The 17824-nt window shown below is 41.2% G+C and overlaps 1 protein-coding gene across 2 annotated transcripts in view; it reads left to right on the forward strand.

Annotated features, from left to right (window-relative positions):
* The first annotated feature begins 2698 nt into the window (after nucleotides 1-2698).
* Nucleotides 2699-17824, forward strand: part of TMTC4 (transmembrane and tetratricopeptide repeat containing 4) — a 44497-nt gene continuing 29371 nt past the window's right edge. For both annotated transcript variants that reach the window (XM_015818013.1, XM_015818012.1), the window contains exons 1-3: nucleotides 2699-2900; nucleotides 12434-12549; nucleotides 13704-13920. In XM_015818013.1, the coding sequence (XP_015673499.1) occupies nucleotides 2739-2900; nucleotides 12434-12549; nucleotides 13704-13920 (495 nt within the window). In that variant the 5' untranslated portion in view covers nucleotides 2699-2738. The remainder of the gene's footprint in view (nucleotides 2901-12433; nucleotides 12550-13703; nucleotides 13921-17824) is intronic.

Here is a 17824-nt window from a genome sequence, read left to right on the forward strand (position 1 = left end):
CTCCACGATAGCGCGGTTGCATAACCCCCACCCCCCAAAAAAAATCCACGCGGCTCGATCCTCCCCCCCGCCCACCCCACTACCACTCCCGGCCTCTTCCCGGTCCAACTACTCCGGTCCGCAGACGTCACTCCGCCCGTCAATGAGCGGGGGCGGGTCCTTTGGAGGGGCGGGGAAGGGGGCGAGCCAATCCGCCAGGCGCCTGCCTTCCGGGAGCGAGGAGGCGAAGGCGGCTCCTCCCTCGGTCGACCCGACCCGGCCCGCCCATCCCCGGCTCCGTCTGCGGAGAGGGCAGAGTTCCCCGCGCGGGTGGGCGATGCCGCTCGAGCTCCTTCCAGCTGCAGGTAACGCCTGTCTGGGGCGAGGCGGGGGCTGGCGGGGCCGCGGGACGAGCAGGGCTGGCGGATCCAGGGTCCCTGCGTAGGGAAGGCGCTGCCGGGCTCCCCTGGAGAGCTGCATGCGGCGGGGAGGCTCTTCCGCGGCTCCCTCCGCCACGGCACCGCTCAGGACAAAAGGAAGCGCCGGAGGCACACCGCAAAAGCGGGGAGGGGGGCAAAATCTCTCGTGGCGGGCAGGAAGGGGTCCGGCCCTCCTCGTCACTTTTTCATGCATTTTCCCGCCTGTCCGCCCGCTCGATCGCCCCTCTTTCCTGCCCTAGCCGCTCTGCTGCCGCCGCCCGCGATCTCTGCTGCGATCTCTCCCGGGGACCTGCTTCGCCGCCCGGTCGGACTCGGCGGGAGCATCCCTTGCGCGCTCCGGGAAGAAGCCCCCGCGCAAACTTCGCGGCGCTCCCATCCGAGGAAGCCTGGCTCGCCTGTGCGAGCTGACTCCCCTCGGCCTTTTTAGCTGCCGGACAGCAATGGGTGGTTTCCGCGGCGGGTCTTTGTAAGGTGCCAACTCGGAACCGCGGCTTAAAGGACCCGGCGGTTCGCTGGCCGAAAGAACCCGCGTTAAGGTTTCCTGGTCAGTCCAGCTTAGGAACGGACTCAGTAGCCGGCCACAATGGAAATTTCCGGCTGGCAAAATGTGTAGAAAAGACCCTCCTCCGCCTTCCCATCTTGGAGGGTGGGGGGTGGGGGGTGCAGAAGTTTAAAAGAAATTTTTTGTGATGAGTTTTCGGTCACACATCAGAAAGTGTCATGTATGCCGGTGCCTTGCAAATAGCTCCTGACAAGGTCAGCGTGCTGTGTGGGATGCTTTGCTTGCATGTCATCCCATTGAACTGCATGGGACATATTTCTAAATAGGCACGCACAGGTGACATAGAATTCCCTAAGTCTTTCTGTTGAGGAGACTGCATAGGATGTGTGTGTGTGTGCGTGTGTGTGTGTGTGTTCTGAATGCAGAACAAACACACACATCCTTGGGCATAATAACACATCTCATTTGAAAAAATTTACAGTGGGTGTAAAAAATGTGAGATTGAGGGAGGGATTCATTCTGTAGAATTTCAGAACTTAGTTCCCAAAGGATGTTCTTTGCCTAGAAAAAGATGGCATTCTGCTCTTCTGTTTGGGAACCTCCATTATAGCTATGCTGAAAATTGTTATTAATCTCCTAATTACCTTTTCTCAATACTAAATTGCTTTTGTCCCAAAGGTTGGCTTTAAAACAGAAGGGAATGGCAACCATAGCATAAAAAACAAGAAGATAATTAGCCGTAGTATACCACTTTATGTATTTTTGTAGAAATCAATATAGGGGCTATTGCTATAGTAACCATGGCTGGATTGTAGACTCAACAAATTAATGTCCACCACAAATCAATTTAGTTCCCATTTCCAGAAAGGTCTTTGCTTGGGAGGCTGGTATCATCTGTTGGTCAATTCTTAATTGGTGTTTTCTTTATTTTTTCCCCATTCTTTGTTCTCCCAAGTTTAAAATATCATTAAGAAAGCTTGTTATTTAGCACAGGAATTGCAATGTTTTGCTTAAAAAACATTTCTAGTAATATAGGGCCACAGACCTGATCAGTGAAGTGAAATTGGAGACCCCTTGAGATCTGCGTTCCAGTATTTTAAGTTTTGAAAAGATTATCTAGATTCAGTAAACAAAGAGGTTGTGGTTGTTAACTTTTTTTGGTTTCCTTGAGATGATGGGCCTCAGAGTAAGAGAGAAAGTAAAAGAAAGACGATTTTAAAATGTATTTTGCAGCCAGCATTCATTACAAACCCCTCTTGGGCTTGTAATGGGCTTGTAATGGGCTCATTTGTGGTAAGTCAAGGACTACCTGTGTTTAAGATAGGCAGTCATCTACATTTTCGAAAAAAATAATAATAATTAGATTCATAGAAAATAGGGTTTGGGTTCCAAAATCTTTAAATATTGGATGCAGACATTTGCCAAAGAGTCATTTACAAAAAAATGTTTACAATAATTTAATCAGGCTATTGTTTATTACAACTTTAGTGAGTATTAAAGCCATTTAAACTACATATTTATATACAGTTGAAAAGGAGTTTTTATTTTGTTTTCTCTTCATATTGCCCCCATCTTCCCAACTACCAATATGTCACAAATGATGTACCATCTATGTGTGTTAGCAAGTAGACTACCAAATATTTGTACGTTTTAGTAAATAGATGTAAAAGAATTTTTAAAGTTGATTTGCTTCAGATAGAAGAGAATGTTTGTATCTCAGGGTTGAGTTGGTTCTTTACGCATTTATGTTGTATGTCTTTTAGATTCACAACCAGCATAATGTTGGTACTCCACATTCTTAACCAGAAGTGTGCAGAATGGCGCAGGGAGAGGTTAACCTGGACCATGATATACCACTCTTGACCCTTCCACCATATTGGGCCAAAACCATTGTGGGACTTTTTTCCATTATCTGCTTTGTGAACAGCTATGATGGAGATTTTGTCTTTGATGACTCTGAAGCTATAATCAACAATAAGGTTAGTGATGTATTGTTGTAAATAGAATTTAAAAGGACTACAGTTTTACGTGTGCTTCCAATAATTGGTTACATTAATCAGATGAAAACAGATTTAGAATACATCTCTGATTAATTAAAAAGCACACTTGAATTTAATATAACTTATTTAGAGTATACATTTGAAAAAATACAAAAGAAAATGCCTTAAATAAGTTAAAACTGTATTTTTATATTGCATTAGAAGTTATAAAATAGTACTTGAAGACAAACGTGGCCAATTATTGTATTTGTGCTCTACTTTCAACATCACAGCTGCTGCAAAGTAGAGTTATTTTTGCATTCAGTCATTCAGATGAAAAAGAACTGTGGTGCAAATATACTTTGTTAAACACATTGAGATTCGGGTTTTATAATAGGTTTTATGTACATTATATTTCTTTTTCTGATTTCCTGGTGTGTATCAATTTGTATAAATTACATCATTCACCTGAAACCTAATTTGTAGGTCTGCAATCATTTTACAAATGATGGAAAGATGTGCATGACATAAGGATAATATATACATAAGATCAGGAGTGGTACTGTCTTTGTATCCCTGATTATTCCATAATGGTGAAAGTGTATTTTTAGTGTACAGGTAATCCTCGACTTATGACCATAATGGAACCTGGCAATTGTAGTCATAAGTGTTAGCAGTTGTAAAATGGGTCATCATGTAATCAACCCAGTTTTACAAACTTTTGCGATGGTCATAAAGCGAACACCAATTGTAAAGTGAATGCTGTGGTTATTAAGGGAACTATTTTCACAGTGGTTGTTTTTTGCTGGAAATTACATTTTCAGCAAAAATGCAAATCACTATCATGTGACCAAAGGGCACCTGAAGTAGCTAAGAGAGAAAAAATACAAGTATGCATTGCCTTTTCATAAAGAAGGAGAAAAGAAATGGTTTAAATAATTTATTTCAGGAATTAATTTAAGGGTGGGCACATTCTGAAATACATGTTTTTGCGAGTTATCCACTGTCAATTCCTGGGCTCACTGCTTTACAGCTGCTACCCTGGTCATCTTTGGGGTAGGAGACAAAAGCCAAGATAATGATCATGGCCACATGATCAAAACCTTGTCTGCTTTCTGTATACATTGGAGCTTCAAAATTGAGCTTCAAAGTCATAGAGGCCATTTTTTCTTCGAATGTACCAGAGGATGGGACAAGAAACAATGGATGGAAACTAATCAAAGAGAGAAACAACCTGGAATTAAGGAGAAACTTCATAACAGTGAGAACAATTAACCAGTGAAACAGCTTGCCATCAGAAGTTGTGGTTGCTTCATCACTGGAGGCATTTAAGAAGAGACTGGACAGCCACTTGTCCAGAAATAACTTGTTTGTCTGCATCTTAGAATATGCAGGCAGTTTTAAGTGTAAATCAACAAACTTCCTTCTTCTCTAATGTGCCCTAAGGGGAGATTGGAAAAGCAGTCATGGTTAGTTTTGGGTAGAACTACTTTCAGGGAGGGAGTCCTTTGGCTGTGATGCCAAATATTTTTGAAGGGATTATTTGATTCACCCATCCAAGTGTTCTGAAAAGAGGTCTGTCTGAGTGAAATTTGTCCACCTCTAACTTCCTTCTCTGACCACCAATTCCCTCCCCCCATCTCCAAAATTTGGATCTACCACTGGTTTCATTTAACCAATATATCCTTTTTAAATCACTTCAGGGCTTAAGAGCTTAAGAAAAAATCTTGTTCAGTTTGATGAGGTACATGTAGCTACAGGTATGACTGTAATAAAGATATTTGATTAAACTCCATTAATTGGGACTGGAAAGCTGTTGTTAATGGGCATGGTTGTATATTAAAAAAAACACCACATGTCCATGCTATTAGTGACAGCAGTCCCAGCAGTCCCAGTTACCATTGTTAATCAAGGACTGCACAGGACATTGAATGACGACCTCACGTGACCACAACTTCCAATTTCCTACTTCCTACTGGCTTCTTCATTGAATTTGTTTGTGATCATTAAACAAGGACCACCTGTATAGCTTCCTTTCCTTGAGGAGCCCAGAAACAGCACCTCACCTTCTTGGACTCTGAAAGTTTTCTCAGCCATTTTGATTTCTCCACCAGCAATTAGCCCTTGTTCTTTATTTTTTACAGCAGCCAATGTTTATCCCCGCAGGGCAATCTCTGCATTGTAATGCAAGCTGTCACTGAATTTCATGGAGTTCAAACAGTCTTCCAGAGGCTTTCTGACTCATATACACATCTCTCTGTTTTGTCTTGTTTTAAAACATGGAGCAATGATTTATCTTTTCTGCGTGTAGAAAGGCAAACATTTGATCAAATAAAGCATTTGAGGCAGAGTGCCTCTCTCTGAACATGTGTTAATTAGAACAATGTGTCTTTTGCCAAATGTTGCAGTCTGCAACGCAAAGACTGCTGTTGAAAATCAAGTGTGGAGATTCTGATCCAACAGAATCATATGCACATAATTTGTCTAATGAATGTGTGCTAAGTCAAGCTGAAAGGAAAACAGGATTTTTTTTTTCATGATAGACTCCCTATAATAAGAGCACAGTTTTAGACGAATGCGTTCCCAGGATTCTTGGCCTCCTGTGACTTGTTTGTTTTTTGTTAAGTCAGATTCACACAACTGCTTCTAAAGCATATGTTCTAAGTGTTCTGATCAATATGAAAATTGTCAGCCGAGATTGAATGCCAAGGTGATGTGGCTGTCAGATCTCCTGCTCCACAGTTATCCGTATGCCAATTTCCATCGTCACTCTAAGCATTTCTATCACCTCACGTCACAAGGAAGCAAGGCGCCACAAATTCCAGGAAAGCTGAAGCCACATGTGGCTGAACTGGTAGCCAGCTGTTGTTGCAGATGGAAGTAGTGGGGGTTTTTGGCGTAGCAGAACCCAGACCTGTTCAAAATAATGTTAAGATGGATTGAACTTCGTAGTCAGGACCCAGATGTGACCAGTTTTCAGTTTAAGATGGCGGCAAGAGAGGGAGCAATTGGCCTGTCCTCATGTGTGTTTATAGATGCTTGTGCATTGATTGTTTTATTAAAGTACTTTCTTGGAGGGAGTGGACTGTTCATACTGCAAGTTGGAAGCAGGTTGGATTGGACTAGAGCAGTGCATTCTGGAGGATGGCCCTGCTTACTGCTTTATTGCACTCCCCACTTTATGGTGTTTCTACGGGCACATTTTGCAAGCCATGTTTGGTGTTGCATTCTGGACCTGGCAGCAGTTCTTTTTAATTGGGCTCCAGCTCCTAGTCTGTTTCGTATTTTCAGAGGAGTGCGCTGCTGCTGGATGCTTTTGGGGGAGCAGCTTTTGGTGGGTGCTGCTGTTGGACACTTTTTTGCTACTGCTGGGGCTTCCATTGAGGCTGTGCTGATGGAGTCCTTCCCCATTTCTTGGTTCCTTCCTGTATATCTGTGCTTTTGTTGGCCATTGTGGCTCAGGGATTTGAGTGGTAGCTGGGCAGGTGAGGGCTATAATAAGGTGCAAGCTTCTATGGGCCCCCTTTCCCCCAGAGGTCAACTTGCCTACCCTGTGGGTAGCCCTTAGAAAGAAGGAAGTAGGAAGCTGTACCTGTTTGTGGAGTCCTATTGTGAATAGGCCAATTCCTCCTTCTGGGAGTGTTGATCTGTATGAATATGTGGTAATGTGTATGAGTGTGAGATAGTGTATAGGGAAATGGGGGCTGGGTACCTTGATGGTGCTGATTACTGGTGAAATTATAGTACCTTCGGGTGCCCAGTTCCCCTCCCAAGGATGTCTGGTGAGGAAAATGGGAAGTTCCTGGTCCCTGGTCTTGGTGGACTTGATTTTGGGGATCCTGGTAGTGATGTGCATGGGGAGGGGTGGTGGGAGACAGGTAGCAAGCCACTCTCGGAGAATGTGGAACCATTGTCTTATACTAGTTTTGCAGTCCCCTCCTTGAACTCTATTCTGGTATACTGTCTGTAGACCTTCAGCAGAATGCGACAACTCGTGGCAGCCAACTCACTGCAGTCAACTCACCACAACCAACTTCCACAACCAACTCACCGTGGCCAACTCACTGCGGGACAATTTAACAATTCAATTCAATTATTTAAAATAAATTAAACGATATTTTAATTTTTGCCATTCACATTTCATTCTGTCCCTCCTTTTCATCCTTTCTTTAATGATCTATGCCACCATTTCTTTGATATTAGTATAACTCTTGTCCTGCAGTGAATTGTGCCATGGTGAATTAGCCATGGCAAGTTGTCCCACAATGAGTTGGCGATGGCAAATTGGCTGTGATGACTTGGCCATGGTAAGTTGGTCGTGGCAAGTTGGCTGTGGCGAATTGTCATAGACACACTTTCAGACCGGGACGGGTGACGATGACTCACGGTCCAGCCAGACATTATTCCGAAGGAAGTAGTCGTTAAATTAGTAACTACTCTCCCGTCTGGACCATACATAATGGCTCTGGACTGAACCAGGTCCTTACCCTTCCAATCGAAAAAGTCTTTATACGGGTCATTGCAAACCCTATACCGTAGTTGACTCTGAGACCTAGTCCCGTGTGGATGTGGTGATTGTCATCCAGTAACTCCTTCACACCCTTGCACCAGGTTGGGCTCTAGGGATCAGTTTGGAGTGTTGTACCAGCCTCCCTTTTGCACTGCAACCTCCGTACCTGAACTCCTTGACTCCATTTCTGAGTTGGCAGTTGAGTTCCACAGACGTATAGTTCTGGAGGATCTCAATCTGCCTTCTCTTGGAGTGAGGTCTGAGCTGGCTCTGGAATTCATGGCCAACATGATGACCATGGGTCTATCCTAGGTCATTCAGAGCCTGACATGGGACAGTGGTGATACTGGATCAGGTGTTCCTGATCAGTGGCTACGTGATATGAAATGGGCAAATTCTTAGTGTCTCCCTTGTTATAGTCAGATCACCCCCTGATTTCCATGGGATTCTCTAGTGCCACCATCCACTGCAGGAAGGCTGTACCCATTAGATTGGTTTGTTCCTGAAACTAATCAACCTGGATGACCTTTAGAGGGAGCTGGGGGCTGTTCCTGTTGATCTGCTACATGATCTATCTGAAGACTTGATTGTCACTTGAATAAGGGAGCAGCTGAGACTTTGGATCAGATCAGACCCATGCAACCTCTCTCTTCTCGGAGATCCCACCGCTCCCTCTGGTTTACAAAGGAATTGACAGGAAAAGAGATGTCTAGACTCTAGAGTATCGCTAGTACTCAACCAGTGGAAGAATTTGCCCAGCATCTGTCAGACAAAACTACTTGGATTTTTTTTGCTATATTAATAAGAAGAATGTAGTAAAGATGTAAAAGGTAGAAGTCTTTTTTTTTAGATAGAGGGGCCCTAATCAGTGTAGCATTCCACCACCTGCCATCATAAAATGAATTGGACTATAATTCAGATTTCCACCGATAAATTTTTCTGATGCTCCAGCAACAAACAATGCTTGAGTTATTAATTACAGTATTACAATGGCTAGAAATAGTGTTACTCTGTTTGAGGGTATCTATGTATGAAGAGGGAAGAGGACATCTTGTACCATTGGCCCTTCTTCCTACCATTAATACTCTGGAAAGGCCAACATTTTATCACATTGGGGGCCATTCAAGGTTTCAGTAAGAAACTGGTTGGCATCAAATGTCTAGAGTACTGAAATGATAATGTTTAAAATAAGAATACACTGAAGAAGACGAAAGACACTAGGAATAGTTATTTCAGCAGACTTGGCTCCACTCAGTTACCTGGCATCAGAATCCTCTATGGATAGGACTCCTGACAGGAAATCCATAAGACCTGACCCCTTGACACCAACTCCTTGGTTGTTAGATTGGATAAAGCTTTGCTGCAGTAAATCAGCTGCAAGATTGATGTCATTTTTATTGGCACAATAAAAATTGGTATTCTTACATGCTTTGGGATGCACAAGCTTTGACAAAGTGACAACTTTGTAGGTTGTTTGAGAAATTCCAGCAACCAGTCTAAGCCCTATAATATGAGGTTTGGCATCATACATGCTAGACAGAGAGGAACAACTGAAAATGAACTTCTATTATGAATATTCTGAAATTGTTGGCTGATGTCAAATGGTTTTATTTATTAACGATTTAACTTTAGCCTGTTCAACCTTATCTTTAAAATACTTTAAAAAGTATATGCATTAGAGGAAGAGTTGCGAGAGAAAGAACACCTAACTAATCAATTGTTCGTCATTATTTGTGCAGATTCCATTATTGTCTCCCTAGATCAGGGGTAGTCAACCTTGGCTCTTTTATGACTCGTGGACTTCAACTCCCAGAATTCCTGAGCCAGCACAGCTGGCTCAGGAATTCTGGGAGTTGAAGTCCACGAGTCATAAAAGAGCCAAGGTTGACTACCCCTGCCCTAGATCATTTCCAAGATTCAACAAATATATTAAGAACACAGTCCGTGTCTAAGTGTGTGGCACATTTCTCTCAGCCAGCAAACAAAAAAGTACAAGTAGCCCTTGACTTACGGGCACAATTGAGCCCAAAATTTGTGTTGCTAAGTGAAACATTTGTTAAGTGAGTTTTGCTCCATTTTACGAACTTTCTTGCCACAGCTAAGTGAATCACTGCAGTTGTTAAGTTGGGAACACAGTTGTTAAGTGACTTTGGCTGCCCCATTGAATTGCTTCTCTGAAGGTCGCAAAATGTGATTACATGACCCCGGGACATTGCAACCATCATAAATATAAACCAGTTGCCAAGTGTCCAAATTTCAATCACGTGACCATGGGGATGCTGCAGTGGTCGTAAGTGTGAAAAATGTCATAAGTCATTTTTTCCAGTATTGTAACTTTGAATGGTCCCTAAATGAACCATTGTAAGTCAGGAACTATTTGTATTGCGTACCTCAGGATTGTGCTCTGTGCTTTCTTATAGAAGAATGGTGCGGATAGCTCCATGTGCTATAAAATACCATATTTTTAGGTCTCCTCTCCCCCCCCCCAATTGACAAATCCTCTTCTCACCCATTGCCAAACATTGCAAAACATCCATGTCTGAAATTCTGTGCTCTATAGTAAACTCTTGCTACCAGCACCTAGTGTCCATCTAAGGCAGGGGTGTCAAACTCGCAACGTCATGTGACGTGTCGCGATGTGTCGCGACGTATCGCGACTTTTTGCCATTGCCGGCAATGGGGTAGGCGCGGTGTCGCTATGATGTATCCGGCCCGCGGGCCGGCAATTTGACACCCCTGATCTAAGGGATAGTACTGCTGTTTTATGCATTATCAGACCTGTCCCAGCTTTGATATTCAGGAAAGAAAGACCCTCAACTCCATTTGTAGTGAAAGATATTTTTTTATTGAAGCCAAGTAGTTACAGTGTAGCAAAGCCAGATCTTAGGATTTCCTGCACAACCCCAGTAATTTTCCCTTCTCCTAGACCCTCCCCCTTGGTCATCATGATGGTGTCCAATAACGTTCAAATTAGGTGTTTTGGTAACAGTTCCACATTTTGGCATTTCTTTGGATGGACATTTCGCATTCCATTCCCAGGCTTGGGTCTTTGGATCTCGCCATTGTTGTCTCTGGATGGCACCTCTGGTTCCTGTCATTCCCCCCTCCCTATCTTACCATTCTCCCTCCCCACATTTTATGACAGACTGCAATCAAAGCTAAGCAAAACAGGGCTGAAGCAGTTTGATGGCAGATCTGACACACATACTGAAAAGAAGCATAGTTGGCTGGGAAATTCTGGGAGTTGAAGTCTAGACATCTTAAAGTTGTCAAGCTTAAGAAACCCTGTAAAGAATCCATATGTTGAAGTAAACTTTGGATCTTGAAAGTGGATATGCCAATGGATATTTTTAATCTCTAAAGCATTATAAGACTTGTTAGTTAGCTTCCTGTCAAATCAACACTCAGAAAGATTGAATATGATGTAGACACTCATTAACTAAAACTGAAATCTAATGACAGAGTGTTTGCTGATTGACTTCCACTTATATATATATATTTAACGAGACAGGCATTTTTACAGAAGTGGTCATTGTCTTATTTGTCCAAATAAAATCCTTCCCCTATTTAAAGTAACAGGAGGTTCAGTGCAAACGCCACTGATGCCAGAATTTCATTTCAGTCTGTTTTCTGAGCTTTTGGTTTGCTTTGTCTTATTTTCATATTTATTAAGATGAAGAAAAAGCCCATGGTTATAAACTGTAGAATAAATTATTCCTGGGTGTTGTAATACTTAGGGGAGCATGCATGAATAATTTCTTATTGTTTGCATTCTGCTTTATGGATGTAATGAGACTGCCTGCTGCTTTTTGCTAAAGTTTCTATTAACGCAGAACAAATATATTAATATGTTCCTGCTATCTCTGAAGTATTTAATATGGGGGAGAAATCCTAGAAATTACAGCTCTGTGTGCTTCACCTCTCAATGAAATGCACTGATTAAATTATGATTTGCTTCTGAATAAATATGGCTAGGATCAAGCTGTACAATTATTAAGACTTTTTAAGGCTTTCAAATATAGCACATGGATCCCAACAAATCGATTTATTTCATCTTTCTCCCAATTGCTAATTATAAATATTACAGGCATACCTTGTAAACTCAGAATGTCTTCAAGAGATGGCAGGTAATTATCATTTTTAACAGTACAGAAGAAGAAAATAATTAAATACACAGGGAATACTCACAAAGATTTTATTTTATAGAAATTATTATTAAATGAAATCTAACATAATTCTTAGCCTTCCTGCTGTGGGGTATCTGTTGGAAAGCAAAGGGGTGTATCAAAAAGGCAATATGTTGGCCATAATGAATCCTTACCTTTTTCACATATCATCTCGGCTACTCAGTAATGTTCCTTCTTGTTGGTTTCACAGCACCCCAGTAATAGTAGATGAATGCTTGGATCTTCTCAAGCTTTTTTGGTAGTTACTGATGTCGTCAACATCCACGAAGTAGTGACCTCCAAAAATTCTTTTCTGACCTGTCGGTGGATAGACTTTAGCATATCCCAGGGGACGAACTCTACCTCCAACCTGATCTTCTGGAGGTTCCAGGGAAAATCAAGATAAGACTAACTAACCAACCAGAGATCCTCAGTTTTTATTATCCTCAGTTAGACGATTCTTGCTGAGGAGAGTTTTCATCAAAACTCAGATCTACTGCATGGGTAGGTACAGCTCTCTTAAGTTGGAATGCTCTTGCCTTCCTTGCCTGGTGGTGTGGAATTGACAAAGTTATTTCACATTATTTATTTCCCTGTCAGTTATATGCTAATGTGTTTTACCCCACCTTATCCAAAAGTTTTATTGAAATAAGAATGAAATTGCTCACTTGGCAGAATCTTTTTTTGTCATTGAATAAGTTTCATAGTTTGTTGTTCCAACCCAAAAGTTGTGATTGAACTTTCTAAAGGGTTATATACTGGTACATTACTGGGCACAATCCCAGTTGAACAATTCTTTTGATTTACTTCAGAGCTCAGATTCTGACACGATGATCTCATAACCATTGTTCTTTCAGGATCTAAGGGCTGATACCCCACTTGGTGATCTATGGCATCATGATTTTTGGGGGAGTAAACTCAGTAGCAATACAAGCCACAAATCTTACCGACCGCTTACTGTATTGACTTTCAGGTGAGACATTTCAGGCTACCTTAAGTTTGCTTTCTTTTGGGAGGAGGGTCATTAATGGGGATAAAATTTATTGAGATGCTGTCTATTTAGTGAAATAAAAAGTCATTTAGTGTTGTAAATATAGATTGATTTTCCCATCTGGATACATAATCTGTGAAAACAATTTTGTGTTCCTCAACCATGACCATTCTAGTATAGAATAACGTCTCTTGTTACAGTCAGAAACATCTCATAAATAAAATTTGGGCCTCATTTCTAGATTCCTAAGAACCCCGAAAGTATACTGTGCTTGCTTCCACACCCATATTAGCAACATTTTAACACAACATGTAGTTTCATTGGTGCTTGCCTTGTTCTTTTGGCTGGAAGGCTCCATTGTGTTATAGTTCTCACTGGAATATATGGTCCGCTATAGTACAGTCGCTGTCACATCCACATATTCAGAACCTCTTGGGGAAGAAGTGAGTAATCTCCAGCCTTCCTTTGTAAACCCATGGATTGGTGGTAGTGGGATAAGTCCCAATATAAGCATCTAACAAGGAAAGGTTACTTATTTATTTATAAATATAAATAAGTAAATAACTATAGCAGCATTTCCATTCAAAGTGCCATATTGCTATATATTGGATGGGGGCAAGGTTTCCACTCCTAGTTGGAGTTGCCAAGGATTAAATTTGAGAGCTTTGGCATGCAGGACACATGGTGTACCATTTATGTATTCAGTTGGCTTCAAAACCATTCTTCTTGATTGCTAGTATTTTAATGTTGCCCTGGTACAGTGGTTCAGAAACTGTTCTGGAACTCAGGTTGAATCACTGGTTGGGGAAGAAGAAAAGAAAAGTGGAAAGCATGTGAAAAAGAAGAAAGGAACAAAAACTCTAAAAAGGATCTTCTATTTCTGGGTTGAGAAGAACTTGTTTCCTACTCTCTGATGCTTCACAAACCGGGGTGCTAGTTGGTAGGCCAAGTGATAAGATGCCTGCTTTTTGCATCCCTGTTTGTCACCTTCCTTCAGTATCTCCTCTCTATACTAAGTTACACAGGCACTGCCATCTCTGCACCTAAAGCACACTTTTGGATTATTTTAACATATTCTAATTTCATTTATTCCTATTTTTAACTTCACTGTTTTCTTTTTGTCTTCCCTTGCATAGGATTAATTACCTTTTAGCTGGAGGCTTCCACCCATTGGGCTTTCATATCATCAATATAATACTCCATTGTATTATTTCTGTCTTAATTGTTGATGTCTTCTCAATATTATTGGGTGGGCTGCACTACACCAATAAAGGAAGAAGGCTCAACTTTGTCCCCAAATCCTCCCTCCTAGCGGCTTTGCTGTTTGCCGTACATCCTGTGCACACTGAATGTGTAAGTACCTAATGACTCAGGTGTTAAGAAGTGCTCAGAAACGTCAGGGTTCCATCATCTAATCTTTTGTATTCATGCAAGTTACCTTTCTTATATGCAGTCCTCCATTTGTGTGTCTGTCCACAACATACCTGATTTTATGTTGCTTGTATGTCTTTGCTTGTATGTCCTTTTCTAGTATATTATAATCCCTCAGAGAGATTTTGGTTTCAAAAGATGCCGATAATTTATATAATTATTTATTTTTTAAGTGTATCTTGATTGGCACAACGATTGCATGGTGTACCCATAATTGGGAAGATTGATGATAGCATTTTGTAGGAGAAAGTGTAAGTACTTGTATGGCAGAATCCCTAGTTTTTATGAATTCTTGGTAATCAATCTCCTACCTAAACACCCCCAAAATGTATTGCATTGGATATATCCAATGTCTTTCTTGAAACAAATTTCTCAGGAACAGTTCATATGATCTTCTTTATGTGGTTCAGGCAGAAGCAGCCCGTTGTGATCTGTTTCTTCAAAGCCAAAGCCAGTTATGGGTTCTCTGAGGAGCAAGAACTATGGTATTCATATTTTAACACTGGGAGAGCAGCCGGAGGCCTATGGTTATTTTTCCATATCATATGAAGAGGATAGCCATTCAGTGCACTTCTGAACCGAGACTTAATCTGATGCCACCATTCAGTTGTTAGTTGAGTAGTTCTTGGATGGTGACAGTTGTTTATACTAAGCAATATTTGGGACTGATTTCACATTTGGAACATGCCAATGAAGATAAGTGTTTCCATAAAACTGAGGTAAGGTAGGGAGCCAATGGTGTCTGGTTATGTTGGTGTCTGGAGACACCATTTTGCCTATCCTTGCTTACCCTTTCAGCCAGTTAACAGATGTTTTCAGGTTTGACATTTGAAACTATCCTGAAGTAATAATAAATTTCAAATTTTTACATATGATCTAGTCTTGTTTGTGACTGCCACTTACAAATGTGAAGCAATGTCTTCCTACGAAATGGTTTGCTTTTGTTTTTTTTAATGACAACTACATCTGAAATTGGTTCTGCTCAAAGGGGTTGGTAGAGTGTTGATCTGAGAAAGCACTGTGACTCTGAAACCTGTAACTCTTGGGTGTGCAGATCGGATGAAGTTCCAGCGGTTAAACAGTGGTTTACACATAAATCCCTCAGTCAATCTGGGAGGTCAAGGAGTAAAATCAGAGAGAGATATAACCTAGAGGGCGCATTTGTTCTAGAGGCTACATGTGAGTCCCATACATATTAGTATCACGCTACAGGGTTTGGGTGATAGACCTATGCTTTTTTGGTTTTTGTGAGATTCCATTTTTCCTTGGAATTAAATTGGCTATTTGACTATTTTACGATACACGTGGGGAAAAAACATTCACAGACATTGAAAGTATAGGAAATGGCCAAAGAAGGGTGGGTTGTGGGTCATAAAGAAGTTCCAGTCTTCCAGTGGACCTGAAGGCTACCCCATCTCTGAACTCATGATTCCCTGCCTTGTATCTTTTGAAGAGAAAACATCATGGCTTCTCTTCTCAGAATATTGTTGAGAGGAAGGATTTGTCTCTCTCTGTGTGATGGCTCAGTATGGTTAGGCTACACAATTCTGTGATTCTATGCCTTGTGATAGCTTAAATGGCTGTAAGTGCATTTATGCTATTATTTGTTGATAGTGTCAGGGGCACTAGAAAATAGTTTTAAAGGGGATGTGGGATAGGTTTTCTAGGAAAAAAACATCCTAGGAAAAATCATGGTAAGTTGCTATGATCATTTTGTCATCCATTGGAAATGTTTTTAATGTCCTTGAATAGCCTTTCACAACCTTGATCTCCCACCCCTCCCAAGTTAGAAAAGAAGTTTGGGGAGCTGAAGAACACATATTTGGATATAACCCCAATTGGAGAAGACTGACTCAGAGAATAAGCAAACTTATTAACTCACTTACTCTAAGAGCAAATTCCTGCAAAGGTAGGAAGTTGGGCTAGATGCTCTCTAAGGAATCCTCCAGGCCTTTTATTCTATGAATCTGAGTTTGGTCTTCAAAAACTACAGGAAGCCCTCAACCTATGACCACAATGGAGCCCAAAATTTCTGTTGTTAAGTGAGACATTTGTTAAGTGAGTTTTTCCCTATTTTATGCCTTTTCTTGCCATAGTTGTTAAGTGAATCACTTCAGTTGATAAGTTAGTAACTTAGTTGTTAAGTGAATCTGGTTTCCCTGTTGGCTTTGCTTATCAGAAAGTTATAAAAGGTGAACAATGAATCTTGGGACATAGCAATGGTCATAAATATGAACCAATTGCCAAGTATCTGAATTTTGATCACATGATTATGGGGATGCTGCAGTGATCATGACTGTGAAAAATGGTCATAGGCAGGGCTTTTTTTGTCATAGAATGCACCAGAATGAAGTTCCGACACCATTTTTTGATGGATTTTCCAGAGTTGCGTTCTTTTCCTATTGTTTCCCTTCCTATCCTTGTTTGTTTTTGAAAATGCCCCGCTGGTGGTACGGTGCGAGCGGGGTCCCCTCTGGCGCTGTCTGCCTCCTCTAGGAGGAGCCATGAGGTGCCGGAGCACCACAGCCAGAGTGTGGCTTGATTGGCTGGGTCGGACCATGTGGTGTTGAAGCCGATGGTGATGGTAGGAGACACATAAACATGGAGGCCATCTTTCACGAGAGGGTGAGTGAGCTTTTGCCTTCCCTTACAGATGGTGGGGTCTGAGGTTAAAAAGAGGCAAAGCGAGAGGAAAGAATGGCGGCTGGTGTGGAAGTTTGCCCGACAGCAAAACTTTGCTGTTTCAGTTCCTTGGGTAGTTCAAAGACTGGGATGTCTACGAAAATCTCTTTTTAGTCTTTTATACTTTATATTCAAACTGCAGAGGGGAAGAATAAGAATAAAGCCAATGTCTTGTGATTTGGATGTATTATTATTATTAATAATAATATATATTAATTATGTATTGGTCAGATGTAAAGGTAGACTTACAGAATGAGGTTTAATCAGATCTATTTATTAAATTGGGTTTAACTTAAAAGTAATCTGTTCACTGACAAAGTTTCAACTTTAATTTGTTTCAAGTCAATATCCATATTAAACTCCAAATGTAAATTTTTCCACCTTGTTTGACAACTTCTTAAAAATAATTCAATCTTTTACAAGTAACCAAATTTTGTTTTATTGGGCCAATTTTATTCCACATAGAAAGCTGACATTTCCACTCATTAAACTAAATGGGTATGCCAATGGTAAATGTCCCAAAAGATTAATAAAATGCCTTCTTGTAATTTAAAGCCACATATTGCATGGTAACATTAATAGTATTAACTTACCTTGAACAAAATCCTAGTCTTTTAGATACATTAAAAATTGAAGGATTTTTTTTTCAACTACAAAGGTAAACCTTGTAGGATAGGCAAGGGGGGTTGTATGACGTGTGTGAGTTCCAATACCTTTTTTTTAACAAAAAAAGCATGGTCATAGGTCACTTTTTTCAGTGCCATTGTAACTTGAATGGCCACTAAATGAACTGTTGTAACTTGAGGACTACCTGTATTACAGTGTATAATCACTCTTGAGAAACTACCATGTTTCCCTGAAAGTAAGACCTACCCTGAAAATAAGCCCTAGCTTGATTTTTGGGGTGGGCCTAATATAAGCCCTACCCCAAAAATAAGCCCTAGTTTTGGGGTGAGGCGCATGCCTAAAAATCAAGCTGGGGTGGAGCTTACCACTGCAACCAGGCTCCTATGGATCAACACTTGTCTCGCCGGCCCACTTCTTCTGTGGTCGAAGGAGCAGCTTCATTCTGCAGCTGAGAATGGAGCTCTGGCCTGCATTTCGCAGTCAGAGGCCATTCTGGAAGGCCTCTGCAGCCGAGAAC

Source organism: Protobothrops mucrosquamatus, unplaced genomic scaffold (assembly GCF_001527695.2).
Source record: "Protobothrops mucrosquamatus isolate PMUCROS unplaced genomic scaffold, P.Mucros_1.0 scaffold664, whole genome shotgun sequence".
In the NCBI taxonomy this organism is placed as follows: Eukaryota; Metazoa; Chordata; class Lepidosauria; order Squamata; family Viperidae; genus Protobothrops; species Protobothrops mucrosquamatus.